General features: G+C 45.9%; 2 protein-coding genes across 3 annotated transcripts in view; both read right to left on the reverse strand.

The window, feature by feature from the left end:
- LOC136332050 (zinc finger protein 615-like) overlaps positions 1–27,307 on the reverse strand; it is a 50,935-nt gene that overhangs the window by 2,993 nt on the left and 20,635 nt on the right. The gene's annotated exons all lie outside the window — the stretch shown is intronic.
- LOC136332048 (zinc finger protein 432-like) lies at positions 444–27,153 on the reverse strand. 2 transcript variants are annotated; one of them, XM_066271301.1, is made up of 8 exons: positions 27,061–27,153; positions 12,098–12,181; positions 10,945–10,993; positions 10,700–10,747; positions 10,081–10,207; positions 9,704–9,799; positions 2,537–2,627; positions 444–555 (listed from the first exon to the last, which is right to left on the reverse strand). In XM_066271301.1, the coding sequence occupies exons 3-7, from the start codon at positions 10,981–10,983 to the stop codon at positions 2,614–2,616; spliced, it is 324 nt and encodes a 107-aa protein (XP_066127398.1). In that variant the 5' UTR covers positions 10,984–10,993; positions 12,098–12,181; positions 27,061–27,153; the 3' UTR covers positions 444–555; positions 2,537–2,613. The 2 variants fall into 2 exon arrangements, with proteins under 2 accessions (XP_066127398.1, XP_066127397.1); XM_066271300.1 differs by lacking the exons at positions 444–555; positions 2,537–2,627 and adding an exon at positions 5,691–5,775.

Consider the following 27,307-nt stretch of genomic DNA (forward strand, 5'->3'; position numbering starts at 1 on the left):
TATTGCATTCATACTGATTCAGTCCTGTAGGAATTATCTGATGTTCAGTAAAACTGGACTGTTCGGTAAAGGCATTCTCACACAGACTGAATCCGTATGGTTTCCCTCCAATATAAATTCTCTGATAATCAGTGAGCTGAGCCATATTGATAAAGGCATTCTCACATTCAGTGCTCGTGTGGGCTTTCTCAACATTGTGAGTTCTCTGTTGGGGAATGACCTGGGACTTGTTTTCGATGGACTTGGTACTGGGATGCAACCTAATTTCAGTGTAGAATAGTTTATGGTTTACATGCAGAATGGACGTCCCATCTCCATTCAAGTGAACAGAGTTCTTTAATTTAAAATTTCTGGTTTGGTTTTCAAAACTTAATTTTGATTTTAAGGGTTTTTCGCATATCTCCAACATTTCACAGTTCTTCCTCAATAGGAAACAGCTTTCACTCTGATTTACAATATTTGCAAACATATCATGTTCACAGCAATCTTCCCCACTTTTATCAATGCTTGGAGCTTGAAAGTGACTCTGCAGAGGCTCATTAACTTCCCCAAGTTCTAGGAAAGAAAACAACAGTGAATCATTCTGTAGCCTTTCATAATCTTAGTTTGAAATAAAACTCTTTACTTGTACTTTCCTATGTGATAAAAGCATATTTTGTTTTAAAGAAAAAAACATTTTTCTTTTATAGTTTAATTTTCCTGAGAGAGAAGAAGTGATAATGAGGCAGACTTCCACATGTGTCCTGACAAGGATCCACCTGGCAACCACATCTGGGGCCAATAATCAAGTACCAAGCTATTTTTAGCACTTGAAGCAACACAACCCAACCAAGTCATCCTCAGTGCCAGGTACCATGGTGAAACACATCAAGCAATTGGCTATAGGAGGGAAAGAGGGAGAGAAAGGGGAGAGAAGCAGATGTTTCCTTCTTCTGTGTGCCCTGACTAGGAACCAAACCTGGGACATGTATATGCTGGGCCAACGCTCTATCCACTGAGCCACCAGCCAGGGCCAACAAGAACTCTTTCAATAACTACTGAGTTTATGCTGGTAAAGTGACTTATCACAGGATTCCACATAGTGTCTGGATGCAGTTGGGCAAAATAAATGCCTTCCTGTAGCTCTTCTCTTGCTAGGAAAATGTGCTCACCCCATGGGTTTGCAAATTCTTCAACCAGGCATGCGATCCTAAAAAAATCAAACAGGCAACCAACTATCAGCACCCGCATGGACTCCAAGGCTAAACACAGCGCCAACTTGGGTGCAACCAGAATACAGAGTATGCTAGTCTGACAAGAACAAATGGGATTGCAAGACACAGAATATCTAGACACTTGTCTTTGTAATGGGCTAAATGAAGACAAGGTGGACGTTATCCATGGTGGGAGAGATGAAGATGAGACATTGGAAATCTGTGGACAACCTTGCATTTCAACCCCAAAGATTAACACAAAACCCCTAAAAAATGCCTTCAGGTGATTAAATATTTAGTGACAATTGTATGTGTTGCAGAATAAGAAATGTATTTGGGCCCTGGCAGTTGGCTCAGTGGTAGAGCGTCAGCCTGGCGTGCAGGAGTCCCGAGTTCGATTCCTGGCCAGGGCACACAGGAGAAGAACCCACCTGCTTCTCCAAGCCTCCCCCTCTCCTTCCTCTCTGTCTCTCTCTTCCCCTCCCACAGCCAAGGCTCCACTGGAGCAAGGTTGGCCCGGGCACTGGGGATGTCTCTGTGGCCCCTCCCTCAGGCGCTAGAATGGCTCTGGTTGCAGCAGAACATCGGCCCAGATGAGCATGGCATCACCCCAGATGGGCAGAGCATCGCCACCCTGGTGGGCATGCCGGGTGGATCCCGGTCAGGCATCTGCAGGAGTCTGTCTGACTGCTTCCCCGTTTCCAGCTTCAGAAAAATTTTTTAAAAAATTAAAAAAAAAAAGAAATGTATTTGGTCTTTGTCCACAGTTGTTGACACTGAGTTTGTAAAACTCTCATAACCTACTAAGTGAGAGTATCTTTCATTTGACATAAAAGAACTCTTTCAAAAGACAGAGTTTATGCTAATGAAGAGACTGAGCACAGGGTTCCTACATGGCCTCAGGATACATTTAGTTACCAGAAGGACCAATTGAGTGAAAGGTTTACTTTCAGACCCACCAACTGTCCTTTTGGAAAGAAGTGATGGCTTAGAGTTTAAAGCTCTATAAAAATGATTATTCATATCCAATCAGTTTCTGGGTTAGGGAACACATTCATGTGCCTGCTCTATGGTTCACCTCAGTTCCATGGGCAGAGGGGTGCCTATATTTAGGAATTCTTCAGACCTTGTCCTATATACCAATTCACCTGTCTCTTTTATAATAAATGAGTAAAATTAGTATTTCTCTAAATTCTGTAACCTGCTCTAGCAAATTAACTGAATCCAAGGAAGGACTCATGAGAACCTCCAACTTTAGCCAGTTGGTCAGAAGCGCACATTACAATCTGGACATAAAAACTGACATCAGAAATAGAGGAAGTCTTGTGGAACTGAACTCTTACCTTGTAGGTTCTGACACTAGTTCTAGGCAGATAATGTCAGAATTTAATTAATTTATAAGATACCCACTTCAGTAACTCTAGGGGTAGAAACCTAAAGCAAAGAAATAAAGGCCTGATATCAGTCTGTGAAAGATAGTAAAAGAAGCATGGAGACCTAAGTGGTACAGGATGCCAGAAAATACAGGCCAGCGCAAAAGTAGGTTTTCAATTGTTCATATGAGAAACAAAAGAACAGGGGTCCCAAACTATGGCCCGCGGGCCACATGCGGCCACTTGAGGCCATTTATCCGGCCCCTGCTGCACTTCTGGAAGGGGCACCTCTTTCATTGGTGGTCAGTGAGAGGAGCATAGTTCCCATTGAAATACTGGTCAGTTTGTTGATTTAAATTTACTTGTTCTTTATTTTAAATATTGTTTTTGTTCCCGTTTTATTATTTTTACTTTAAAATAAGGTATGTGCAGTGTGCATAAGGATTTGTTCATAGTTTTTTTTATAGTCCGGCCTTCCAATGGTCTGAGGGACAGTGAACTGGCCCCCTGTGTAAAAAGTTTGGGGAACCCTGCAATAGAATAAATAACAATATAAGAATAACCTCTGTGTACTAGCCAAATGGCTTAATGGTAGAGCAACAGCCTGGAGCTGGATGTCCAGGGTTTGATTTTGTAAGGGTACACAGCAGAAATGCCCATCTGCCTCTTCACCCCTCCCCCTCTCTTCATTCTCTCTCATCCCCTGCTGTAGCCATGGTTTGATTGGAATGAGTTGGTCCCAGGAGCTGAGGATGGCTCTATGGCCCCTCCTCAGGTGCTAAAGTAGCTCAGTTGACGTGCAATGTTGCAATGGCCCCCGATGATGGACAGAGCAACACCAGGGGCATGGATCCAGGTCAGGGGGCATGTGGGGGTCTGTCTCTCTGCCTCCCCAACTCTCAGTTAATAATAAAAAATGAAAAAAAATTATTACGTGACTTGAGCCACTGGGTAGGTCAAATGCCTATTAGTAAAATGAGGAAAATCACTGAAGTCCAGAATAAGTAAAATCTGTAATTCATTGTGAAACAAAGTTTAAGATTAATATTGCGCAGCCAAGTACAAACGAAGAAACCAAGGGAACGAGTACATCTTAAATAAGTTCTTATCTGAAACAGTAGCATAGATCTCATTAACATATAGAAAGCAAGATTACTAAATATACAGTGTTTCAAAACATGTAGAATAAAAGGTGAGGCACATGGTTCTGGAATTCAGTAAAGCAACCAAAGAGCACCAAACACTGAGCAGTGTGATCAGGTGCACTCGCAGAGCCAGGTGGACAGTTCAAATACGTGGTGAGAACGGATGTGGACCCTCAGCATCTGATTTCCAGGGAAGTGTAACAGACTGAGGAGGGTTATCGTATTCCAACCACGTGCCATTCTTCTTCATTCTGCCGACAACCTAACCCTCCCAGAATACTATCTCTAAGCTGGACAAGAGATCCTGAAATTAAGTCACAAACTAACGGTCTTCCTGGAACACAATGCCCTTCCTATGTTCTTACATCAAGAGGGTGGATGACATGCAGTCAAATGCTAACTCAGCAGGCACGGACCCACCATCTGCACACATTCCAAAGAAAAGACTGGCCTTGAGTCATTACTGGTAAATAAGCTGTAACTCCCTGAGATATCCTGCCTGATGGATGTGTCTTTTTCTGTGTGTATTTTTCCGAAGTCAGAAGCGGGAAGGCAGACAGACTCCCCCATGCATCCAACTGGGATCCATACGACATATCCACCAGGGGGCAATGTGCTGCCCATCAGGGCTTTGCTCCATTGTGGAAGGAGCCCTTCTAGCTCCTGAGGCGGAGGCCATGGAGCCATTCTCAGAGCCCGGGCAATCTTTGCTCCCATGGAGCCTTGGATGCCGGAGGGGAAGAGAGAGACAGAGAGAAAGAAGAGGGAGAGGGGTGGAGAAGCAGATGGGCGCTTCTCCTGTGTGCCTTGACCAGTAATCGAAACAGGGACTTCCACACGCCAGGCCGATGCTCTACCACTGAGGAATTAGGCCATACCAGACAGTGTATGTGAACAATGTGATTTATGGTGGATGCCTGCTTTGGTGTGCCCAAGGTTTGGTACAACACTGTAACCTTTTCACTTTGGGGGCTAGACAGCCCAGCTGGGTCAGCTTCTCTGGTTGGCAATCCTTCACACATGGTATCAATCTGAAAAGTTTTTCAGACAATAAACATGTCTTATCTGTTTCCCTGGGTCAGGAGTCCAAGCATATAGCCCTTTGCCTAACTGAGTCCTTTTCTCAGGGTTTCAAAACTGCGTGAAGATGTCAGCCAGGCCTTGTGAAATCATCCGGAGCTGGGACCTCTTCCAAGTTCACTGGTTGTTGGAGAATTCAGTTCCTGTGATTGTAGGACTAAGGTCCTCGACTACCAGAGGCAGCATGCTATTTCCTGATGGGTGACCCTCTCCACCAGGAATGGTAACAGGGGAGCACCAGCTATGACTTTTGTTCCTGTCTCTTTTTTTTTTTTAATTAATTAATTTTTTTACACAGAGAGTGAGTCAGAGAGAGGGATAGACAGGGATTACAGACAGGAACGGAGAAAGATGAGAAGCATCAATCATTAGTTTCTCATTGCGCATTGCAACACCTTAGTTGTTCATTGATTGCTTTCTCACATGTGCCTTGACCACGGGCCTTCAGCAGACCGAGTAGCCCCTTGCTGGAGCCAGCAACCTTGGGTCCAAACTGGTGAGCCTCGCTCAAACCAGATGAGCCGGCACTCAAGCTGGCGACCTCGGGGTCTCGAACCTGAGTCCTTGCGCATCCCAGTCCGACGCTCTATCCACTGCGCCACCACCAGGTCAGGCTTGTTCCTGTCTCTTATCTTTAGATACTTTGAAATGGCTCTCTTGACTAGATCAGAGAATTTAGGACTTTACACATCACTCTTAAATTTTGTCCCATACATCTTTTATTCTTTTTTTTTTTTTTTTTTTTTTTTTTTTTGTATTTTTCTGAAGCTGGAAACGGGGAGAGACAGTCAGACAGATTCCCGCATGCACCTGACCAGGATCACCCCGCACACCCACCAGGGGCAATGCTCTGCCCACCAGGGGGCGATGCTCTGCCCCTCCAGGGGGTCACGCTGCTGCGACCAGAGCCACTCTAGCGCCTGGGGCAGAGGCCAAGGAGCCATCCCCAACGCCTGGGCCATCGTTGCTCAAATGGAACCTTGGCTGCGGGAGGGGAAGAGAGAGAGAGAAAGGAGGAGGGGGTTGACAAGCGAGGGGGTTGACAAGCAAATGGGCGCTTCTCCTATGTGCCCTGGCTGGGAATCGAACCCGGGTCCCATACACGCCAGGCCAACGCTCTACCGCTGAGCCAACCGGCCAGGGCCTCCCATACATCTTTTATATTTGAAATTTTAATCTGCAGTGTTCTGTTGTCACAAATTGTAACCGGGATTATAACAGCACACTCTCTTCCCTCATAATATCTACCTTCTAAACAATAGGTAAGGTGGCTCATTTTTTCCCCCTTCTTTTTCCAAGTGAGAGGAGGGGAGATAGAGACATACTCCTGCATGCACATTCACCAGGATCCACTTGGCATCTTTGTGCGAGCCAATGCTCTGCCCATTTGGGGCCACGCTCGCAACAGTGGCATTTTTTAGAGCCTGAGATGAAGGTTCCATGGAACCATCCTCAGAGCCCGAGGCCCATGCACTGGAACCAATCATTCGATGGCTGAAGGAGGGGGAGAGAGAGAAAATGGGGAGAGGTGGACAAGCTGCTGGTCGCTTTTCTTGTGTACCCTCACCATGCGTCAAACCTAAGACATCCTCAGGCTGGACCGACGCTCTAGCATTGAGCCAACTGGCCAGAGCCAAGGTAATTCAATTTTAAAATTACTTAAATAATGCCAGTCTTCTACTCAAAAGTTCCTACTGGTTTCTCAAATCATTTGTAATGAATGCAAGGATTTAAATAGTCTTGATAAGTGACGTGTGACCACTTATCCAGTATCTCAGAACTCCCTGCTGCCACCTCATTGTCCTTGTCTCCCGTCATTTCCTCTCTTCCTAATTATGCAATATCCAGACAAGGTTTCTGAGAGTTCCTCAAACACATTCAGGTTCAGCTCTTTGAAACCCCCCCCCCCCATAGTCTCATATTTGGAAAACTCTGGGAGCTGACTCACAACCCTGAGGTCGCTGGCATGAGTGTGGGCTTATCAGCTTGAGTACAGGATTGCTGGCTTAGTCTCAGATCACTGACATGATCCCATGGTCACTGGCTTGAAGCCCATGGTTTCTGGCTTGAACAAGAGCTCACTAGCTTTCATGGAGCCCCTATCAAGGCACGTGTGAGAAGCAATCAGTGAACAGTTAAAGTGCCACAACTATGAGTTGATGCTTCTCATCTCTTTACCTTCCTATCTTCCTCTCTTTCTCCCTTTAAAAAAAAAAAAAAAAAGCCTTACTGAAGAGCCACACCCACTCCTGAAAGTACAATTCTGGCCAAAAACAGACCCTTTTACATTGCTGGGTTAATTTTTCTTACATCCATTTTTAATCTAAGATATAACTTTTTATTGTATATAGTACTTTTGTTGAGACCAAAGGTACTGTGAAGATGAGAAATAGGACTACTTTTTTTTTCTCTATCTTTTTTTGTACTGTTGTTAGCTGAAAACTATCAGGATATCAAAAAGAAAGTTTTATAGGCCCTGGCTGGATGGGTCAGTGGTAAAGTGTTGGCCCGGTGTGTGGAAGTCCGGGGTACGATTTCCGGTCAGGGCACACAGGAGAAGCACCATCTGCCTCTCCACCCTTCCCCCTTTCCTTCTTCTCTCTCTCTGTCTCTCTTCCCCTCCCTCAGCAAAAGGCTCCATTGGAGCAATGCTGGCCCGGGTGTCGAGGACAGCTCCATAACCTCTGCCTCAAGCGCTAGAATGGCTCTCACTGCAACAGAGCAACATCTCAGATGGGCAGAGCATTGCCCGCCAGTGCGTTGGCCAGGTGCATCCCAGTGGGGCACATGCAGGGGTCTGTCTGACTATCTCCCGCTTCTAACTTTGGAAAAATACCCAAAAAAAAGCAATTCTTACAGAAATAAAGCAATCACATCAACTGAAGGCGGCAATCACAGGTATGGAACACCTAAAAAGAGTTTCCATAAGGACAGAAACTGTCCAGTCAAGACGATCGCATATCATGGAGATCACTGCAGGAGAAAGGGCTATTTCATATGACAGGAAACTTGGATACTTGAGACTAAGTGACACCAAAAGATGATGGAAAAGTAATCAATTTCATTTTTATATCCTAGTGATAAATACTGAAAAATGCAATCAAGAACACAATTCCAATTACTGCATAATAAAAGACAATATCATACACAGGTACAACCTAAGAAAGGAGAGGCTTAAAGGTTTTATTCTGAAACTTATACAACTTTGTTGGAAGAAATTAAAGACCTAAATAGAAAGAAAAACACCCAATGATCCTATATTAGGATGAAGAATATAGTTAAAATGAACTTACTACACAATGAGATAGAGTCAATGTAATCCCTATCAAAATCCTAGCTGCTTTGTTTTGTAGAAATTCACAAGCTCATTCTAAAATTCAAGTGAAAATTTAAAAATGAAGATGTCAAAGTGATCTGGAAAGAGAGGAGTGCCATTGGAGAATTCACTCTTTCCAATTTTGAAAGCTGCTACAAAGGTATAGAAATAAAAAACACTGGGCCCTGGATGTCTAGCTCACTGGTAGAGCATCAGCCCGGCATGTGGAAGTCCCGGGTTCGATTTCCAAGACAGGGGACAGAAGCGCCCATTTGCTTCTCCACCCTTCCCCTTCCTCTTTCTCTCTGTCTCTCTCTTCCCCTCCCACAGCTAAGGCTCCAAAGGAGCAAAGCTGGCCTGGATGCTGAGAATGGCTCCATGGCCTCTGCCTCAGGCACTAGAATCGCTCCATTTGCATTAGAGCAATGCCTCCCATGGGCAGAGCATTGACCCCTGGTGGGAATGCCCAATGGATCCCGTTTGGGCACATATGAGAGTCTGTCTCTCTGCATCCCCCCCTCCCCACTTCTCACTTCAGAAAAATACAAAACAGGCCCTGGCCGGTTGGCTCAGCAGTAGAGCGTCGGCCTGGCGTGCGGGCGAATGGGTTTGATTCCCGGCCAGGGCACATAGGAGAAGCGCCCATTTGCTTCTCCACCCCCCCCCCCCACCTTCCTCTCTGTCTCTCTCTTCCCCTCCCGCAGCCAAGGCTCCATTGGAGCAAAGATGGCCCGGGCGCTGGGGATGGCTTCTTGGCCTCTGCCCCAGGCACTAGAGTGGCTCTGGTCGTGGCAGAGCATCGGCCCCTGGTGGGCAGAGCATCGACCCTGGTGGGCGTGCCGGGTGGATCCCGGTCGGGCGCATGCGGGAGTCTGTCTGACTGTCTCTCCCTGTTTCCAGCTTCAGAAAAATGGAAAAAAAAAAAAAAAAAAAAAAAAAAGAATGGAGTTCAGGAGATTCCTGCTCTCACATGGAAAAGGATAAGTCAGAGGCCAGCTGCCGTGGCAATGAGTACACCGCACAGGAAGGAAGTGGGTATTAGACAATATTAAAGAGATGTTAATGTCGGAGTCCATCCCACAGAACAGAAAAAGGTTCACTTAGGGGAACTGCTGAAACATTCAAGACTGATGAGAACTGCTTATGAAAAACGTTTGAAGGAGGTGGACAAAGAACGACATAAATGCAGCATGAAAACCAGGCTGTCACATGGACACAGCCTCCAAGGTGGGGCTGAAAGTTATGAAGAGAAATCGCTATTTCCAAACAGGGCAGGAAGGCGCAGCAGTTAGAAAAATGTAATGAATTCAAAGTACTGTCTTTCTAGAGAGGCAAGAAAAGTAAAATTTCATAGCAAGAAAGGGGGAAACAGGCAGAGACACTGAGGCCGAGGACGAAGAACAGAAAGATCTGAGAATCCTAGGAAGAAGAAAACTATGCAAACAAAACAAGATGTAGAAAGAATAAACAGGGATGGTTGCTCTAATGAGAAAAAAAAAAAAGGTATGTTTTCTTTGGTTTGCTCATTCACTGTCATGGCTCTGACACCTTCTCTGACTCCCTGGTCCCCCACCTTGCTGGTTCTCACTCACTCACCTGGACAGAGCAGATGTTGGGGTCCATCCCCTACTGTCCACGGTTCTTCCCCTCGCTCCAACTTAGAAAGGGCATCTGGTTTGCAGGATTGATACCCTGCTCAGAGGGAAAAATGACACAAGACTTAAACTTACTGAACTGGGCTGCAGTCAGTCAAGACGAACAATGTTACATTTCAGGGAATGAACACACTTCACATCTGTAACACAAAGTCTGTTGTCTCAGGAGGCAGAATGTGATACCTTCTTGTCTGAGGTAATGGAAGGATCTGAGGTCTACCTTTCAGAGAACTGTAGTTATTCAAGAGAGTTAAGCAACTGAGGGGAAAAAAGCCACTGACAGACACCTTCTAAGTGACACAGGGGAGCTGTCCTCACCCAATGACACCAGATGGCTGGAGATCTCCAACATCACGTCCCGGTACAGGTCCTTCTGATCGGGGTCCAGGAGCTGCCACTCCTCCCGGGTGAAGTCCACAGTCACATCGTGAAATGTGAGGCATTCCTGTATCAACACCGTGCTGGTTAATGGTGTGACATGCTTTCGATGATATAAAAGAAATGTTAGTTTTTCTGCACATTTTCACTTTATATGATACATCTATACAGTGAAAGAAGTTTTATTTTGTTGTTTATTTATTTATGTATTTATTTCTTTTTGGACAGAGACAGTGAGAGAGTCAGAGAGAGGGACAAATAGAAACAAACAGACAGGAAGGGAGAGAGAGAAGCATCAATTCTTCGTTGTGGCACCTTAGTTGTTCATTGATTGTTTTCTCATATGCGCCTTGACCAAGTAACTATAGCAGAGCAAGTGACCCCTTGTTCAAGCCAGCGACTTTGGGCTCAGGCCAGCGACCTTCAGCCTCAAGCCAGTGACCTTTGGGCTCAAGCTAGTGACCATGGGGTCGTGTTTGTGATCCCACGCTCAAGCCAGCGACCTCGCACTGAAACCAGATGAGCCTGTGTACAAGCTGGGCACTTTGGCGTTTCTAACCTGGGTCCTCTGCATCCTAGTCCAATGCTCTATCTGCTGCGCTACCGCCTGGTCAGGAGAAAGAAGTTTAATTTTAATATGCAGTTGAATAATCACTGTTACGGTTAGGTTTATGGGTCCTCTAAATCTAGAGCCCCTTTAAAACTCAAATTCCCCTCACCCTGGAAACTTTTCACTATGGAAACTTTTTCATTAAGCATCTGCCTCACCCACCCTCCTTCTTCCCTTAAGGAAATGCCCCCAACCTGGGATGGTTCTGAGAAATGTCCGTGGGACAAGGTCATCCGAAGGAACCTAAGAGTTGGGAAAAAAAGACAGTCTGTGATTAAGGCGACAAATCAAGATATACTAAATCTAAGCATGTGCAGGCGCAGGCACCCCCATGGCAGCAAAGGCCTGCAGCAACCCCTATATCTAACGCTCCCTCCATCTCTGCAGCTCGGAGCTGACACCCCTTGTTGGTTTCAGCCCACTTGCATCCAGGTGCTTTCAAAATAAACTTTCCTTTGGGGACAGACTAGCCTCGTGTTTTTGGTTCAGCCCCCATGGTTTCTGCCTTTCATTCTGGTGCCAAAACCCAGGAGCTGTGTGTCAGAGACAAGTCAAGGGTCTAAAGCTGACCCCAGCAGGGGTGAGGTTTCACACCCGGTGACTGGTAAGAGGTATCAGCCCATCTCAGGCTTACCTCCAGATCTTGCCTCTCTTGCCCGTGGAGTTGAGAGACTGGTCTCCCTGACCCTCTGGCCGTGCCTCCTGAACCCACCAAGAAGGGAAATTCCCTTTTCCTACGCAGAGACCAACCGAAAACCAGACACCGGGATCTGCCATCTTGTTTCAGCGCACCACATCCACACCAGGCAACAATCACATTCCGGTTAGTGAATGTAGTGGCTCTAAAATCGGAAACTTTCCCAAACCCTCCTGCACCTCTCATTCCACCATCCAGGATGGTCCATTTCAAACATTCAACGTTGTTCAGAGGGCATTCAGGCATTTGCCAGGCATTGGCCTCCGGCTGGACTGCCCTACAGCGATGCCTGGAAAGCAGCCAGCCTCCATTTCCAGGGGCCTAAGGCAGCGCGGATGCCTCCCTTGTCCAAACGCTCATCCCTCCACATCATGGGGAACTCTCAACCCACTATCCCCAAAAGACAACCTGTCTGCGTTGCATCCAAAGATTCCTCCAAATGCTCAGTCTTATACCAGATCTTAGGCCAGATGGGCAATCTTTTCAGCTTGGTGTGTCAAAATTCACCAAAAAACCAAGCATAACTCGGGTGGTGTGTCACTTTGAGAAAAAAAACATACTTTGGGATATTTATTAAATAACAAAAATCTATAATTGTAATATATAACTGTATTTAACAAACAAAAACTATATATTTATATTTAACTTACCTGCTTAGTGACTTCTTTGTTCATCTGTCAGTCGGTTTCTTTTGTAGGTCTTGCTATTATTTAACTTGTGTGGGGTGCCGTGAACTAAGATAAGTGAGGGGGAGGGGGAACTCTTTAACTAACCTGCCTATAAGTGACTTTTTTGTTGCTGAATATCATTGGCTAAATCTTCAGTTGAAGGTTGCTTTTGTGTACACTTCAAGCCCAAGCAAGCACTACTAACTTCATCTGTCAATCTGTTTCTTTTGTTGGTTTTGATATTATTTAACACTTAGAATAAGGTCTTAAAAAAAAGTACGTAAAGGGAAAAATTGTGAGTAAAGCCACTGCTATATTTTTCAGGCTGCTAAGAGTGTCTGGTAATCGGTTCCAGGCACTCCAAATTTCCTGTTTGTAGTGGCACTCCTCTTGATTCTCCAAGCGGCACCTTTCCGATTCTGAAGCTTTGACCTCAAGTCGACAAACACCTGAGCCCAGATGCTGTCTTGAAATTCTGCAAGTTGCACCTTATGTAAATTAAGATGGCTGCCACTATTTCTAATGGCAGGAAATGGCACCCATAGCACAGGCCCTCGCCTCTCCCAGCCTCCCAGTCATTTATCTCAGTAATGGTCAATTACAAATCCACGACACCCCAGAACAGTAGATTGAATGATGGTTGCTGTGGTTATGTGGTTGCTGGTAATGGTGATCACAGGGCCCCGAGAGATGCGTCCCCCGCAGCATTCTGCTGCTCCCTTCTCCCGGCCAGAAGTGAGGTCAAAGTGAGGTCAAAGGTCCCCTGACTGGAAGTCTCAGAACCAGACGCTCTGTGCCGGAGTTCTGTTGTTTTGGCCTACAGACATCTGGCACAGAGTGTCTACACTACAGCAAATGTTTATCCTCGGCTACTGCACTTGGTCGTGCAGGAGCCGAGGATGAAATGTCCTTGGCATGCGGCCCATACTTCTCTGGTATGTGACCACATGCAGCCGCGTGTCATCGAAAATGGCTACGCATGTCAGTGCTGACACGACTGTCATAGGTTCGCCATCATGGTCTTAGGCTGTCAGTGAAACGAAGTGTCCCAGATCCCCTATATCCAGGCCTTGCTTGCACTCAGATCACAACGCATTGTGTGATTCTTGCTCTCCCTCTCAAGTGTTTCTTCTCCACTTAAAACCCGAAGCATCCCCCTGACTTGGAAGACCCTTCTAGAGTTTCTTCCTTTGATCTTGCCAACCACAGAGCCCCATTCCCACCTCTTCTTTTTACTCACTCTGCTCCTCAACCTCCTAATTCCCAGGATGCAACCTCCTAGTAACCAGAGCCCCCTCCCTATTCACTATGGCCACTGTCCCGCACCTCCCCCTCCCTCCAGGTTTTCCCACAGGCACAGCCATGGACCCCTTCTTCACCAGTGCAGACCCGCTCTGAGATGATCTTCAGCCCTGCTACCTCCCCTACCTCGGCCCCCATCATTAAGATCGCTTTTATAAAAGGTAGCTGGATCCAGGGCACTGTCCTACTTCATGACCCTATTTCCTTAACTGACCTATCGCAGAGAAATACGACCTGTGACCCCTCTAGTGCAGAAGGGCAAGTAGTCCTTCACATGAATTTTACTTCCCAGTCTGAACCCGGCATCCGGCACAAATTACTAAAGCTGGAAAACAAACCTCAAATTCCCCAACAAGACCTTTTAAACTTGGCCTTCAAGATCTTTAACAATAGGGAAAAAGGAGTCCCAAATTATAAACTAGGTCACTTTCAAATGTTAGCCTCTGCCATCAAGAGCCCACAGACTGAATCCTGGAGCACTAAGGATGATCCGAAAAGCAAAAATTATCCTAGTAACACCCTGCCAGGTGCTTGCTGTAAGTGAGGCAATGACGGTCACTGGCCCAGCAAGTGTCCTCATCCAGGCCTGCCCTCAAAGCCTGGCTCCCTTTGCAGTTGGCCCCATTGGAAGTCGGACTGTGATTGGACCTCTCTAGGTAAGACCCTCATGTTTTCCTAGGCTGGCTGACCCTTCCTATCCAGAGCTGATAGGCCTGGCCCCTGAAGAACAAAGGTGCCTGGGGATGAAAGCCCACATCTTCTGAGCCTTGAGCAAAATTGATGGTGGCAAGTAGGCCAATTTTTTTCCTTATAAATACCAGGACAACTTATTCTACTTTACTAGAGTACAAATGACCCCTACAACAATCTGTATTCTCTGTTGATGTTGTTGTTTTTTTACAGAGACGAATAGAGTCAGAGAGAGGAATAGATAGGGACAGACAGACAGGAATGGAGAGAGATGAGAAGCATCAATAATCAGTTTTTAATTGTGACACCTTAGCTGTTCATTGATTGCTTTCTCATATGTGCCTTGACTGTAGGCTACAGCAGAGTGAGTGACCCCTTGCTCGAGCCAGCGACCTTGGGTCCAAGCTGGTGAGCTTTTTGCTCAAGCCAGATGAGCCCGTGCACAAGCTGGCGACCTCGGAGTCTCGAACCTGGGTCCTCCACATCCCAGTCTAACGCTCTATCTATCCACTGTGCCACCTCCTGGTCAGGGTGTTGTGGGGATTGATAGCCAAATTTCCCCACCCATGTCAACCACACTCTTGCAATACATGCTAGGATCCCTCCCTTTCACACATATCTTTTCTTTTTTTTTTTCCTTTTTGTATTTCTCTGAAATTAGAAGCAGGGAGACAGTCACACAGACACCTGCATGTGCCCAACCAGGATCCACCTGGCATGCCCACCAGGGAGCGATGCTTGCCCATCTGGGGCATTGCTCCAATGCAACTGGAGCCATTCTAGCATCTGAGGCAGAGGCAAGAGAGCCATCCTCAGCGCCCGGGCCAACTTTGCTCCAAATGGAGAGAGAGACAGAAAGGAGTGAGAGGGGGAATCATGGAGAAGCAGATGGGCACTTCTCCTGTGTGCCTTGCCCGGGAATCGAACCTGGGACTTCCACATGCCGGGCTGACGTCTACCACTGAGCCAACCAGCCAGGGCCTCACACATGACTTTTTACTTCTCCCCTCCTGTCCCACCCTGCTACTGGGCCAAGATAGTCTTTTAAAATTAATAGCACCCTCACTCTCCATAGCACCCATAATCCTCTTAACCCCCCCAATTTGGCTCAGGTTTCCATCCTACTTCTCCTTACAAAGCTCAGAGAAAAAAGATCTTATCCCCCGCATCCAGACATAAAACTTGCAAAAAAAAAAAAGGAGAGGGGACAAACCAGGTCATTTATCTATCTTAAAATATCTTCCTGGAGCTCTGAACATTGTTGTAGTTCTTAAAACAGTAAGAAAATTAACACCTCTTCAGACTCTGGGCAGACTGTGAAAGGGAGAGGGGTCAAGCCAGAAACTCAGTGCAAAGGGAAAAAAAGGGCACTTTTAAAATGCAAGCAGCTGCTCAGCAGCCCATCCCCTCCCCTCTTTTCAGTCATCCTGAAAGGCTGCCAGGGACAAACAAAAAAAACACCTCCCTAGGATATGACTACCTACCACAAACTGCTTTTAGCTAGAAAGGCTTGATTTAAACCATCCTTAATGTTTACTCTGAGTCTCTAAGTTTACAAGGCCATTGTGCTGGGCTCATCTGAGCTTGTCCGCTTTAGTTTGTGACCCCATCTTTTACTTTTCCTCCACAGTTCATAAAAGTATCCATCTAAAATTGCTAATTACTAATGTAGTTCTCTCTTAAAATTCAGGTTTTTGGAAACAATTCTGATTAATTGGAAATAAGTTGTATGGTTGTAATGATAAAGGCAATAAGGTATGAAGGTTCTTTTGAAAGGAAAAGAAAGTAAGTTGGTTATTTCTGAATAGAAAAGGTTTGTGTAAGTTGCAGAAAGTTTGTGTAGGCTGTAGAAGGTTTGTGCAGAGGGACAAGTATTTACAAGATAGTTTTACAGACTAAAATTGGAAACATATCATGTATCATTTTATTCTGCTTCCCCAAAACCACACATAGTCACAACCTGTTCTTCCCTTACTTCTATACCAGATCCATGATGCTTCTCTTATTTTGTCTAAGTTTTATTCTCTCTATAATGTCCTTAAATTCCTGGTCCCCTTTGTTTCCTCTCCATCCATGGGAGAATAATTCCCTACTTATCACCACAACAATTCTTAATCACCAAACCTTTCCTGCCTTAAACTCCAGCCACTGGCTATGCTATCATCAACCAATCCCCTCCAGTTCTCCATATTTAGTGGGGCCCCTGCTAATCTCACACATACTGTTCGGCTACAACCATATTGGCCTAGTCCAGAATCCCTTGATATTGGACAAAATCCACCAATCCCTGTTACTGTAACGCCTGCTAATACTAATTAGCATCTCTGTCTGACCCATTTTACACTCTGACACACAGGATAGGTCCCAACTTACTCAAACAGCAGTCATACCCTACATACATTCAATCTAGACACTGTCCGTTTTAAAATTCAGTGTTGGCCCGGCCGCAACACTTCCTGCTGGGATGCTTCCAGCCATTTCTATACCAAGTTTACCTGTAATGACAATCTTAATAGAGTCTCCTTCTCCTCTAACCCCAACATTATATATAATAAAACTAACCCACCCCCCAGGGGTCTGCTTCAAGTGCAGACGGGAGGCACACTGGACCTGCTCCTGTCCCAATCCCAGGCCACCAGCAAAGCCTGCCCTCTCTATAATTGTATAGGCCATTAGAATTCAAAACTCCCACAAGCCCCTTAAAACAGGAAAGTCATCCCTTCTTGTCCAGGCCTCTCCCTGGCACTGGCTCGGATGCAACAGAACTTCCTGACATCCTGGGCAGGGGCGGGGGGGGGGGGGGGGGGGCGGAGAAGATCAGCAGAGCCTGACCTCAACACAGGCCTCCGCCTCCACCATCTGAGTGGGAAACCCTCGGGTAACTCTACAGGTCCCCAGCAAGACCATTTCTTTCCTATTAGATATGAGGGACACTTATCTGACACTCTTTAAATTTTCAGGACAACTGTTTCTTTCCACCATCTCAATTATTGGGGTTCACAGTCTTCCGTCCATCTTACTGATCACACCTCTCTCCTCTGTCGTCTAGAATATCACCCTATTATCCACCCCTCCCTCATTATTCCCAGATGACCAACCTAGAACGGGATAAGAGAGCAAAAACCTCACTTTTAGGAAATCAACAACAGTTCTTTTCTCCCACAATCTTTCTAACTTACTGGCTCACAAAGCTACACAAACTCTCTTTCCCTCCCAAACTCAAGTATTTCATAACATCTTCATAGCTTCCCCACATGTCTCCTTGGCCAAAAGCACAAAACTTAATCCTGTTACTCCCCTGCCTCTCCCTGACCAAGATCCACTCATTCATGTTCAAACATTCTTCATCTCAAAGTGCCTCTCTCCCCACCTCACAGACCAACCGCTGCCTAATGCAGACCACACTTGCTTCACTGATGGCAGTTCTTACACACGTCAAGGGAAGTGGGTAGCTGGATATGCCAGTCTCCATCCTCCAGACTACGGAGGCTAAATCCCTTCCCTCAGAGACCACATCCCCACAAGCTGAATTAATAGCTCTCTCTAGCCTACAATCTACACCATATTTTCACTCCATAAGACATACCTGACCATAAGACGCACCTAGGGTTTTAAGGAGAAAAATAAGAAAAAACAATCTGAATGAAATAGTGTGTTAAAATATTTTAAAAAATAAACCACAATAATATTTCAACAGTGTAAACTCGCCCTGGCCGGTTGGCTCAGCGGTAGAGCGTCAGCCTAGCGTGCGGAGGACTCGGGTTCGATTCCCGGCCAGGGCACACAGGAGAAGCGCCCATTTGCTTCTCCACCCCTCCGCCGCGCTTTCCTCTCTGTCTCTCTCTTCCCCTCCCGCAGCCAAGGCTCCAATGGAGCAAAGATGGCCCAGGCGCTAGGGATGGCTCCTTGGCCTGTGCCCCAGGCGCCAGAGTGGCTCTGGTCGCAACATGGCGACGCCCAGGATGGGCAGAGCATCGCCCCCTGGTGAGCAGAGCATAGCCCCATGGTGGGCGTGCCCGGTGGATCCCGGTCGGGCGCATGCAGGAGTCTGTCTGACTGTCTCTCCCTGTTTCCAGCTTCAGAAAAATGAAAGAAAAGAAAAAAAAAACAGTGTAAACTCAGCAGTATTAACAACCATTAGCACTGTTATTAACAAATGAGAAGAGACTTTAATGTTCAAATACTCTTCTAAGTGTCCAGGAACCCGCAGCAGCAAAAAAAAAAATGAACATTTGCTCCATAAGATGCAGAGGCATTTTCCCCTCCACTTTTGGGGGGGGGGGGGGAGTGTGTCTTATGCAGTGAAAAATAATTCTTTTCCTATAGGATACAAACCTCTCCTACAATTTTTGAGACCTGTTATCATCCCCAAAATTTAACCTCTACTCTCCAACATAGAACCAAAGCTTGCTCCATCTGCAACTCAGTCTCTGCACAGGGAAGTGTCAGGACCCATCCTTCTCCACATATCAAGCGAAAGGCCAGGTGCCAGGGCAGGACTGATAAACAGATTTCACCCATGTGCCCCAGACCTTCATTCAACACATAATTCCCCAACTTGGCTTTCCAACATCATTACAGTCTGATAACAGACCAGCATTCATATCTCAAAATAACACGACAGCATCCACCCTCAACATACACTGCAATCTACATGTACCTTATAAACTCCAATCCTCAGGAAAGGTTGGAAAAATCACCTCTATTATAATAGACAAAGCTTAGACACATTTAACAAAGCTAAGCATAAAAACTCAAAAATCCTAAACCTCTCTCCTCCCTATATCTTTAGTGAGGATTCAGGCAACCCCAAAGGACCCTACATCCCCTTAGTCTTTTTAAACCCCTGTACAAAGGCTTTTCCTGTTAGGAAACTTCCCTCCCACAGAAACCCCTCTAGGGGTCTATCTCCCAACTCTAAACCGTGTCAGACAACTTGTGAGGGAACATGCAGGTCAGGTCTGGCTACAACCACACACCAGGAACGCCCTCTGCTCCCTTCTTACCAAAGGATGGGTCCTACTGAAAGACAGGCATCTCCCCCACCATTACAGCCGAAATGGCAGAGCCCATGCCAGGTACTACTCACTACCCCCACAGCTGGAAAACTGAAGGGACTGCCCACCTGGGCTCACCTTTCTGGGCTAAAATGCATCCCAAAAAAACCCAGGTCACAGGGAAGAACTCAGCCTCATAAATCCCAAAGTGACCCCAATGAACCCACAAATATTCACCTTTCCCGCATACCAGAAAAACCAGCAAGTGAGTAACACCCCTTGTGCCTGTCCCCTTTCTGCTCCTCTATCTGACCCCTTACCCCACTGCCTCAAAATATCCTCTCTGTTCTCTCTGCTGCACCTCTCCCATTAAGGGTTCCTATGCTCACATTCCTCTGGGACTCCTACCTAATGGAGTATTTAGATTCTCCTTGCGAAGCAATTTCCAAACTCCTATATCCCAATTGTCTAGTCACTTTTCAATTTGGAGACCCCCAATTAGGAGTAAGCACCTTTATTACTTTCTTCCTCCTCAGGAATCTTAACAGTGTAAATTCTAACACCACGCTGAAGTCCTTTCCAACTTCTTTATATTTAGAACAAAATCCTACTCTCACATATTCCCTCCTAAATAAATAAATCCTACTTTAGCTCAGGGTTGCTGGCTCTGTCTCTCCCTGTCGTCCTCCGCCTACACTGCTGTTCCAGTACCTCTTGCTCAGTGGGACACCATTAAAACAACCTGAGCCCGCACAGAACAAAGGGGTACTAGTTCTACTGAAGTGGCAAGATCCCTTCTTCATAACTATGTAACTGCCCAAGCTTACCAAGCCTCCCTACGTTTCCAGACTTAGGCCAACAGTTAAAAAACAAGTACTCCTAACTCTCCCCCTATAAAAAAGGTCCTGCTGCTTTACACACTCTCCTACTAAGTCAAGTCAAGCCCCCTGTGCCTCAGCAGAACCTCAGGGACCGGTTTAGTTGGCCACATGCCAAAAAGAGCATGCAGCTTTACTATTATTACTCTGCAATATCCCACCACACATTGGTCATGACCAATAGACCACCAGGTGTCTCCTGAGGCAAACAGCCACTTCTTGCAACCAGTCCCGTTTCCCTTTCCTACTTTACAAAACCCTTCTTTTAATTCCTCTTATCCCTGCATCTGCCATTTCCCCCGGATCACCGCCTACCCTGATGTCTCTTTCACTTTCACTGCACCCGACAAGCACCCATCTGTCTCCCCTTATTTGAGCAGGAATAGTGTCTACATTATCAGTCTGCACAGCAGAACCCCAAGTAAGGAGCACACCTCCCTACCCTCTTTCTCACCTCTTCTCAATTCATCTCCCTCCCTGCCTGACACAACAGGGAATGTTGTTCCTCTGCAGGGAGGATGCTACCTTGGCCTTCCTACTACCTGGGCGGAGCCTGTGCTTTAACATACCTCTCTCCCAATGGTGACATACCCTCAACAACCAGTCTCTCCCCATTCCAGTGACTCAGGAACTCCAGCACAGAAGGCCAGTGCAGCTCACCCCTCTCTTGGTAACCCTCAAAATAACTTCGGGAGTTGGGACATGCCGTGGGCCAGCCACGAGTATATTCAGGTCCCAAGTGGGAATGGTACAGAATTAGAAAAAATAGACTTAAAGAGTTAAAAAATATAAAAGATGGGTTCAGGAAGGCCCTGCAATTCCTGCTAGCAGTAAATACCACCATAGCTGGGAGCAAAACATGGCTGCCCCCAGAAACCGCTATTTCTTTCTTACAGGGCAATGTGGAAATTAGTATACAGTTTCCAAGGCAACTCAAGAACTCCCACCACCAGCAGGAAGCAGCCATGGAAGACAAGAGACCTTCAGCCCTTTTCCATAAACAACAAAAAGCTGGAATGTTAGGGGTAAATTAGCCCCTGAAAACTCATATTCACCTCAAGCTGCCTGGCCTTCACTTTGAAATGTAGCAAAAGTTTACCTTCCCAGGAATGTCTGGGAAAGCTTGCCTGGGGAGTGACCTGACCATTAGGGGAGTTTAAAATCACAACATTTGTTTGTAAAAGCCTAACCACAGACTCGGATCCCAGCTATTTCTGGGAGTCTGACCTCTTGGTTGTCTTCAAAATTTACCAAGGTCACCAGAAAGAACCTCACTGATTAAACCTTAAGCCAGAACAAAAAGAAAAGAGAACCTGTGTCTCTGCAGCAGAATTCCCACGCTAAGTCAGTACCAAAGCCACAAAACCCACAATATGCTAATCTGAGTTAACCCAGTGCAAGGATCCCAAGGCAGCAAAGGCTTGTAACAACCCCTATATCTAAGGCTTGCTCCCGAGCTTGAGGCTGACACCTGTCTGCTGGTCTCCGACCGCTTGTATGCTTCCATCCAGCCGCTTTTTTATTTTTATTTATTTTTCTGTGACACAGAGGGACAGACAGGAAGAAAGAGAGATGGGGAGCATCAATTCTTTGTTGCGGCACCTTAGTTGTTCATTGATTGCTTTCTCATATGTTCCTTGACTAAGGGCTCCAGCAGAGCAAGTGACCGACGCCTTGCTCAAGCCAGTGACATTGGTCTCAAGCCAGCAACCATGGGTCATGCCTACCATGTCATGCTGAAGCCAGTGACTCAGAGCTCAAGCTGGTGAGCCCGCACTCAAGCCTCAGTGTTTCAAACCTGGGTCATCTGCGTCCCAGTTTGACGCGCTATCCACTGTGCCACCTCCTGGTCAGGCAAGGTGCTTTTAAAATAAACTTTCATTTGAGAAAACACTAGCCTCCTATTTTCAGTTTGTCTTGCAGTTTCTGCCTTTCACAATGTATATAAAAAATTAATGGCAGACACAAACCACATTAAAAAGACTTTTTTTGGTCTTAAAGACTACTATAGTCCTGGCCAGGGCACATACAGAAACAAATCCATGTTTCTGTCCCTCTCTTCCCTTTCCCTCTCTTAAATTTAAAAAATAAAGAATATAAATATTTTTATGTCATTAAACTTGTAATCCCAGATGAATCATATTTTAGGATCCTACCCTCTAAAAACTGGTAACTGTAGACTCTGTGGCAGGTGAGTAATATGAGGAGACATCAGGAAGGACACAGATGTCCACGACAAACCCACTTTCCTATTGTGTACTGGAGAGTGCAGTCACTGCTTGAGATAAGAAAAAGTGCAAACTGCAAAGTAAGAAAGATAACTAAATGTATATTCAGGAATTACTTATTTAAAAGAGACTGTTGTCAAGTATTGTACTCTAATCCTCAGGTTATACAGAGACACCAAGTCCAAATGATTTTTCGAGGAGTTTATTAATTAGCCGGCTAGCTACATGGGGCACGATCGCAAATCATGTAGAAAGGCCCTACAACTCTGTGGCTGATTTTATAGACCAAATCACATACCGGTTGGAGTAAGGAAGGGCTCTTGATCCCTTTGTCTAGAGGTATACTTTACTCTCATGACTTTAGGGTGAGTCCCAGTATAGGAATTCTTCATTAAGGTACAGAAATATTCTTTTCTAAAGGTTTTTAAGAAAAGAGAAGTGAAGAGATTCTCAGGGAAGTTCTATCTTCCTTGCTCTGTAGTTAAATTATGACTTATCTGACCCAGTTGCCCTTGTAAGCCAGGAAACTCTTGCATTCTTCTCTTCCATTTCTCCATAGAAAGGGGAGGGGGGGTAGGAGGCCTCACTTTTACTCTTTAAAATGGCGTTGCTAATACCAAGTTCTACAGTTCCTTGGTACCTTATCACAAGACCAGGCATCCACTAAGCACATATTCACTTAAATAGGTAGAACGAAGTGCATGCACCATGTAACTAAATTCATTCCTATATTTTTTGTTTTAGTGAGAGAAAAAGAGAAAAACAGACAGGGACAGATAGAAAAAAAGGGATAGAGATGAGACGCATCAACTCATACTTGTACCTTGGTTTTCATTGATTGCTTTCACATATGTGCCTTGATCAGGGGGCTCCAGCCGAGCCAGGAAGCCTGTGATAAGGTGCCAAGGAATTACAAAAATTGATAACATTAGTAGTTTAAAAGGAAGAGTCAGACCTCCTTACCCTTCTTCTCTGAAAAGAAAAAAAAAACCCAGAGAAAAAGATTAAAGGGGCAAAAGTTAGTAACTAATCATAGTTCTCTGGAAGGATAAAACTTTTCTGGAAACTCCTTCTTCCCCTTCCTGAAGATCCTTTAGAAGACAATGTATACATATCTTAAGTAAAAATTAAGAATGCTCACTGATTCTAACTCTTCCTCTCCTCCTGGAATCCTGAGAGTGACTATACCTCTAAACAAAGGGATCACGAAACCACTCCCCTTATTGAAAAACCTGATTCTGTAACATTTTATATGCTTTCTAATAATCATCCCTCTTGAAATCCTTTATATGTATAAAAACTTGTAAACTAAACAAGCAGGGACAACACTTTTAGCAAAAGTATTTTCATTTGGCCTCTCTCCTAATCCTAAGCTAACCATTTCCCTGTGGCGACAGGGATAGGGGGTAGACACTAGAAGATTTGGGAATATCTTTGCGGGTATGTACAATAATTATCACTACTGTGTTATCTTGTGGTGTAAGAATGCTTTTTCCTTTTAATAGATAATATAGATAGATGTTGCAAGCTTGTTAGTAACTATTATACCATGCTCTCTCCTTACCTACCTGTTGGGCAGAGAAAATATATTATGCTCACTTTGTTAAAGACGGCACTGCCCACGAGGCCGTTGCCCAGGTGATATTAATGTGTCTTTGTGGGCAGTTAGAATCCTTGTAGCCTGGGGCTTGGTTTTGGGATTAAGCCTTTCCCACCCTTTTTTGATGTAGGGTGGTACAATCCAATCATGCCTCAGAGAAGTGACTTTGTATTAGAGACTTCCCTATTTTGTATATTGGATTAAGAGTTTGGATTTCTACACTATAAAATGGGGACGGAGCGGGAGCTTGCTCCCTTGGTTCCTGAGATTATCATTAGAAGAGAGAGCAGAGGAGAGCAGAGAAAGGCCACTTGGAGGAGGCCAGGAGAATCAGCCAAGATGGTGGAGTGCTGAGTGAGATGCCAGTTTGTGTAGAGTTTGTATTTGGGATAAGGAAGGAGATGGGGAACAGAAGTGAATAAGTCTGGTGAGCTAGAAACCTTTGATTCTAAGAAACTCGGATAAGTCAGTGGCTTTGGGAGCACTGAATGTGATTGGGTTTTGGAGCCCAGTGTGTGTTTTTACTTGCCCGCTGGGTGCAAGCTAGGATTAAAGACTATGGCCCACCAGTTTGTGGCTCCGTTGTTTCTTTACCGACTGTCCGAATCCAATGAGAACCTGCAAAGGCCAGAAGGCTGCTGCGATGGCGGCTCCTGGCCTTACACTACCACAACCAGTACTTGATTTTGTATAAAAGAAGGTCTAGAATGGTACGAGGGCCTACATGATTTGGGATCGTGCCCTGTGTAGCTAGCTGGCTAATTAATAAATTCCTCAAAAATTCACTTGGACTTGGTTACGTAACTCGCGGATTTAATTGCAGCACTTTACAACCCCTTGCTCAAGACAGCGACCTGGGGCTCAAGCTCAATGACCTTGCAGGGGTCCCCAAACTTTTTACACAGGGAGCCAGTTCACTGTCCCTCAGACCCTTGGAGGGCCACCACAGACATGCTCCTCTCACTTTCCACCAATGAAAGAGGTGCCCCTTCCGAAATTGCGGCGGGGCCTTAGTTTGGGGACGCGTGCCTTAGGGTTTCTAACCTGCGTCCTCAGCATTCCAGATGAAAGCTCTCTCCACTGCACCCAACCACTGGTCAGGCTAAACTCATTCCACAGACACTCAATCACTAGCAGTGGGGTCCGCACGGGACATGGCCCGTCCCCCTCGCAAACACCACATGAAGTATGGCCAGCAGCCATAAGGAGTAGAAAATACAACCTGGTCCCCAGAAGTTCCCAGGAAGTGTTCTAAGGAAAAGTAAGACTTTCCCATATATAAACCAGAATTTTTCCTGCTACTCTTAGTATTGCCTTGTCCTCCCACAGATGTACAGTGGAGAAGGGAGGGAGCTGTTTGGGTGTGGTTCTTGTTTGCCCTAGGGCCTCCAGCAGGCTTCCCCAGTAACTAAGTAATAAATGGTTACATCTTTCAACTCTGCCTACTGGTGGTGTTTCTGGATTACCCAATTACAAGGTTGACATCCCCGGCCTGGAATTCCTACATTACTCTAGCAATGGAAACTGGGACCACCACGTTTGACTAAAAGACAGCAGGATTTCATTTATACACTGTGGCCCTGGCTGGTTGGTTCAGTAGTAGAGCGTCGGTCTGGTGTGCAGAAATCCCGGTTTTGATTCCCGGCCAAGGCACACAGAAGAAGCGCCCATCCGCTTCTCCACCCCTCCCCCTCTCCTTCCTCTCTGTCTCTCTCTTCCCCTCCCGCAGCTAAGGCTCCATTGGAGCAAAGTTGGCCCGGGCACTGAGGATGGCTCCATGGCCTCTGCCTCAGGCGCTAGAATGGCTCTGGTTGCAACAGAGCAGCGCCCCAGATAAGCAGAGCATGCCCCCTGGTGGGCGTGCCAGGTGGATCCCGGTGGGGCACATGCAAGAGTATGTCTGACTGCCTCCCCGTATCCATCTTTTGAAAAATACAAAAAAAAAAAAATTTTTTTTATACACTGCGTATGGGTCACCTTGCCAGAGCGATGGATATTGAATAAAATGGAGATTATGTTAGCAAAGAAGAAAGTGTGGTTGTGGGTCAGGAAATAAGAAAAAGAGTCCAGTGATACATATTAAAAGATGAGAGCAAGTGTTGGCAAATATTCTACGAAAAGGAACAGATATATATTTTTTGAGTTTGAGGACCAAAAGTCTTGGTCCAAAGGACTCAGTTGTGCCTTTGCAGCGAGAAAGTGGCAACCAAAAGTGACAAACGGGTGCAGCTCTCCACTGCTTACCCTGGGCTCTACCACGTTCTCTTAGGTTTATAGCAAAGCTATATGTCCCTCCACCCCAATAAGGGCATATCTGAACCAGAAAGTATGTACAAGAATTCTTACAGCAGCATTATTCATAAGAAACCAAAGTACAAAAAACACAAGTTTAATTAACAGTTGGATAAACTGCCCTATACTCAAGCGGTGGAAGGCTATGGATTCCGTTCCATCCCAAACGCAGAGGTTGAAACCTCTTCCCTACCACCACCCTGGGGTCCAGGGCCTCCAAAGCTTCAGCCTCACGACACTCTCTGGACCACAGACACTGACCACACACCCTTATTATTCCCACAGCGGGACCAGCCACCCTCACGGAAGGACCATCCTGACGAAAGAAAAGAAACCAGAAGAATGCAAGAGAGGGCCTGCAATGTCTGTGATCTTACACTCAAGCCAGTGATCTCTGCGTTTCGGACTGAAGGAGGAAGGGCTGACTAGAAAGTTTGAAAACTATCAAACCACAGCTGTGGTTCTTGTTATCGGTTCCCTTAAATAAACTTGCAGCACAAACAAGAAGAACAGACTATATGAATAGTCAAGGACAAACGGTTCAAAACTCTTGTCACATGCCTTCCCTCCTGGAAACACAAAAGTCACGTAGGTGCCAATAAATCCTCGATCAAGTTGTCTGGGTGTCTATTATCCTCCGTTTGCGGCTAATTCCTGCTACACTGTGATCCTTAAATCCCAAATTTGACCCTGATATCGCCATCATCTTAAATGCTTCCAACCGTTACATACAGAGTGACCAGCAAAGACCATGACAGTCGGGACACGGTAGCTGCTGTCTACGGACTTTTAGTCGCTATATGATCCCAAAGCTAATCAAACCAAATACAGGCAGTCACCTGCATCCTCCGAAATACCTGCGAGTTCCTTCCACACGACTCCTCCCACCCCCATCCTTCCAGGGTCCACACTGCGCCACTTCCACCCTGAGGTATCAGGTACCCTGGTAGAAACAAACCTTTCATGAAAAAAACTTTTCAGAAAACAAAAGGACAACTGTTCACTGGCCTGGTTTTCTGCAGCCCGCGTCAAGTCTAACCTTTACACTTCCGCAAATTAATCCGGGTCCTGGGAATGTCCCCCAAATTGATCGTCAGGCTACGGCGACCGACGAGGATCTGAAGAGTTGGAAGAAACGGGGGCGATTTCCCTCGCTGCGCTGGGAGGCGGTGTGTCCCCGCCCGCTCGCTTGCTCGGCGAAGCCG

The sequence above is a fragment of the Saccopteryx bilineata genome, chromosome 3, assembly GCF_036850765.1.
Source record: "Saccopteryx bilineata isolate mSacBil1 chromosome 3, mSacBil1_pri_phased_curated, whole genome shotgun sequence".
Classification (NCBI taxonomy): Eukaryota; Metazoa; Chordata; class Mammalia; order Chiroptera; family Emballonuridae; genus Saccopteryx; species Saccopteryx bilineata.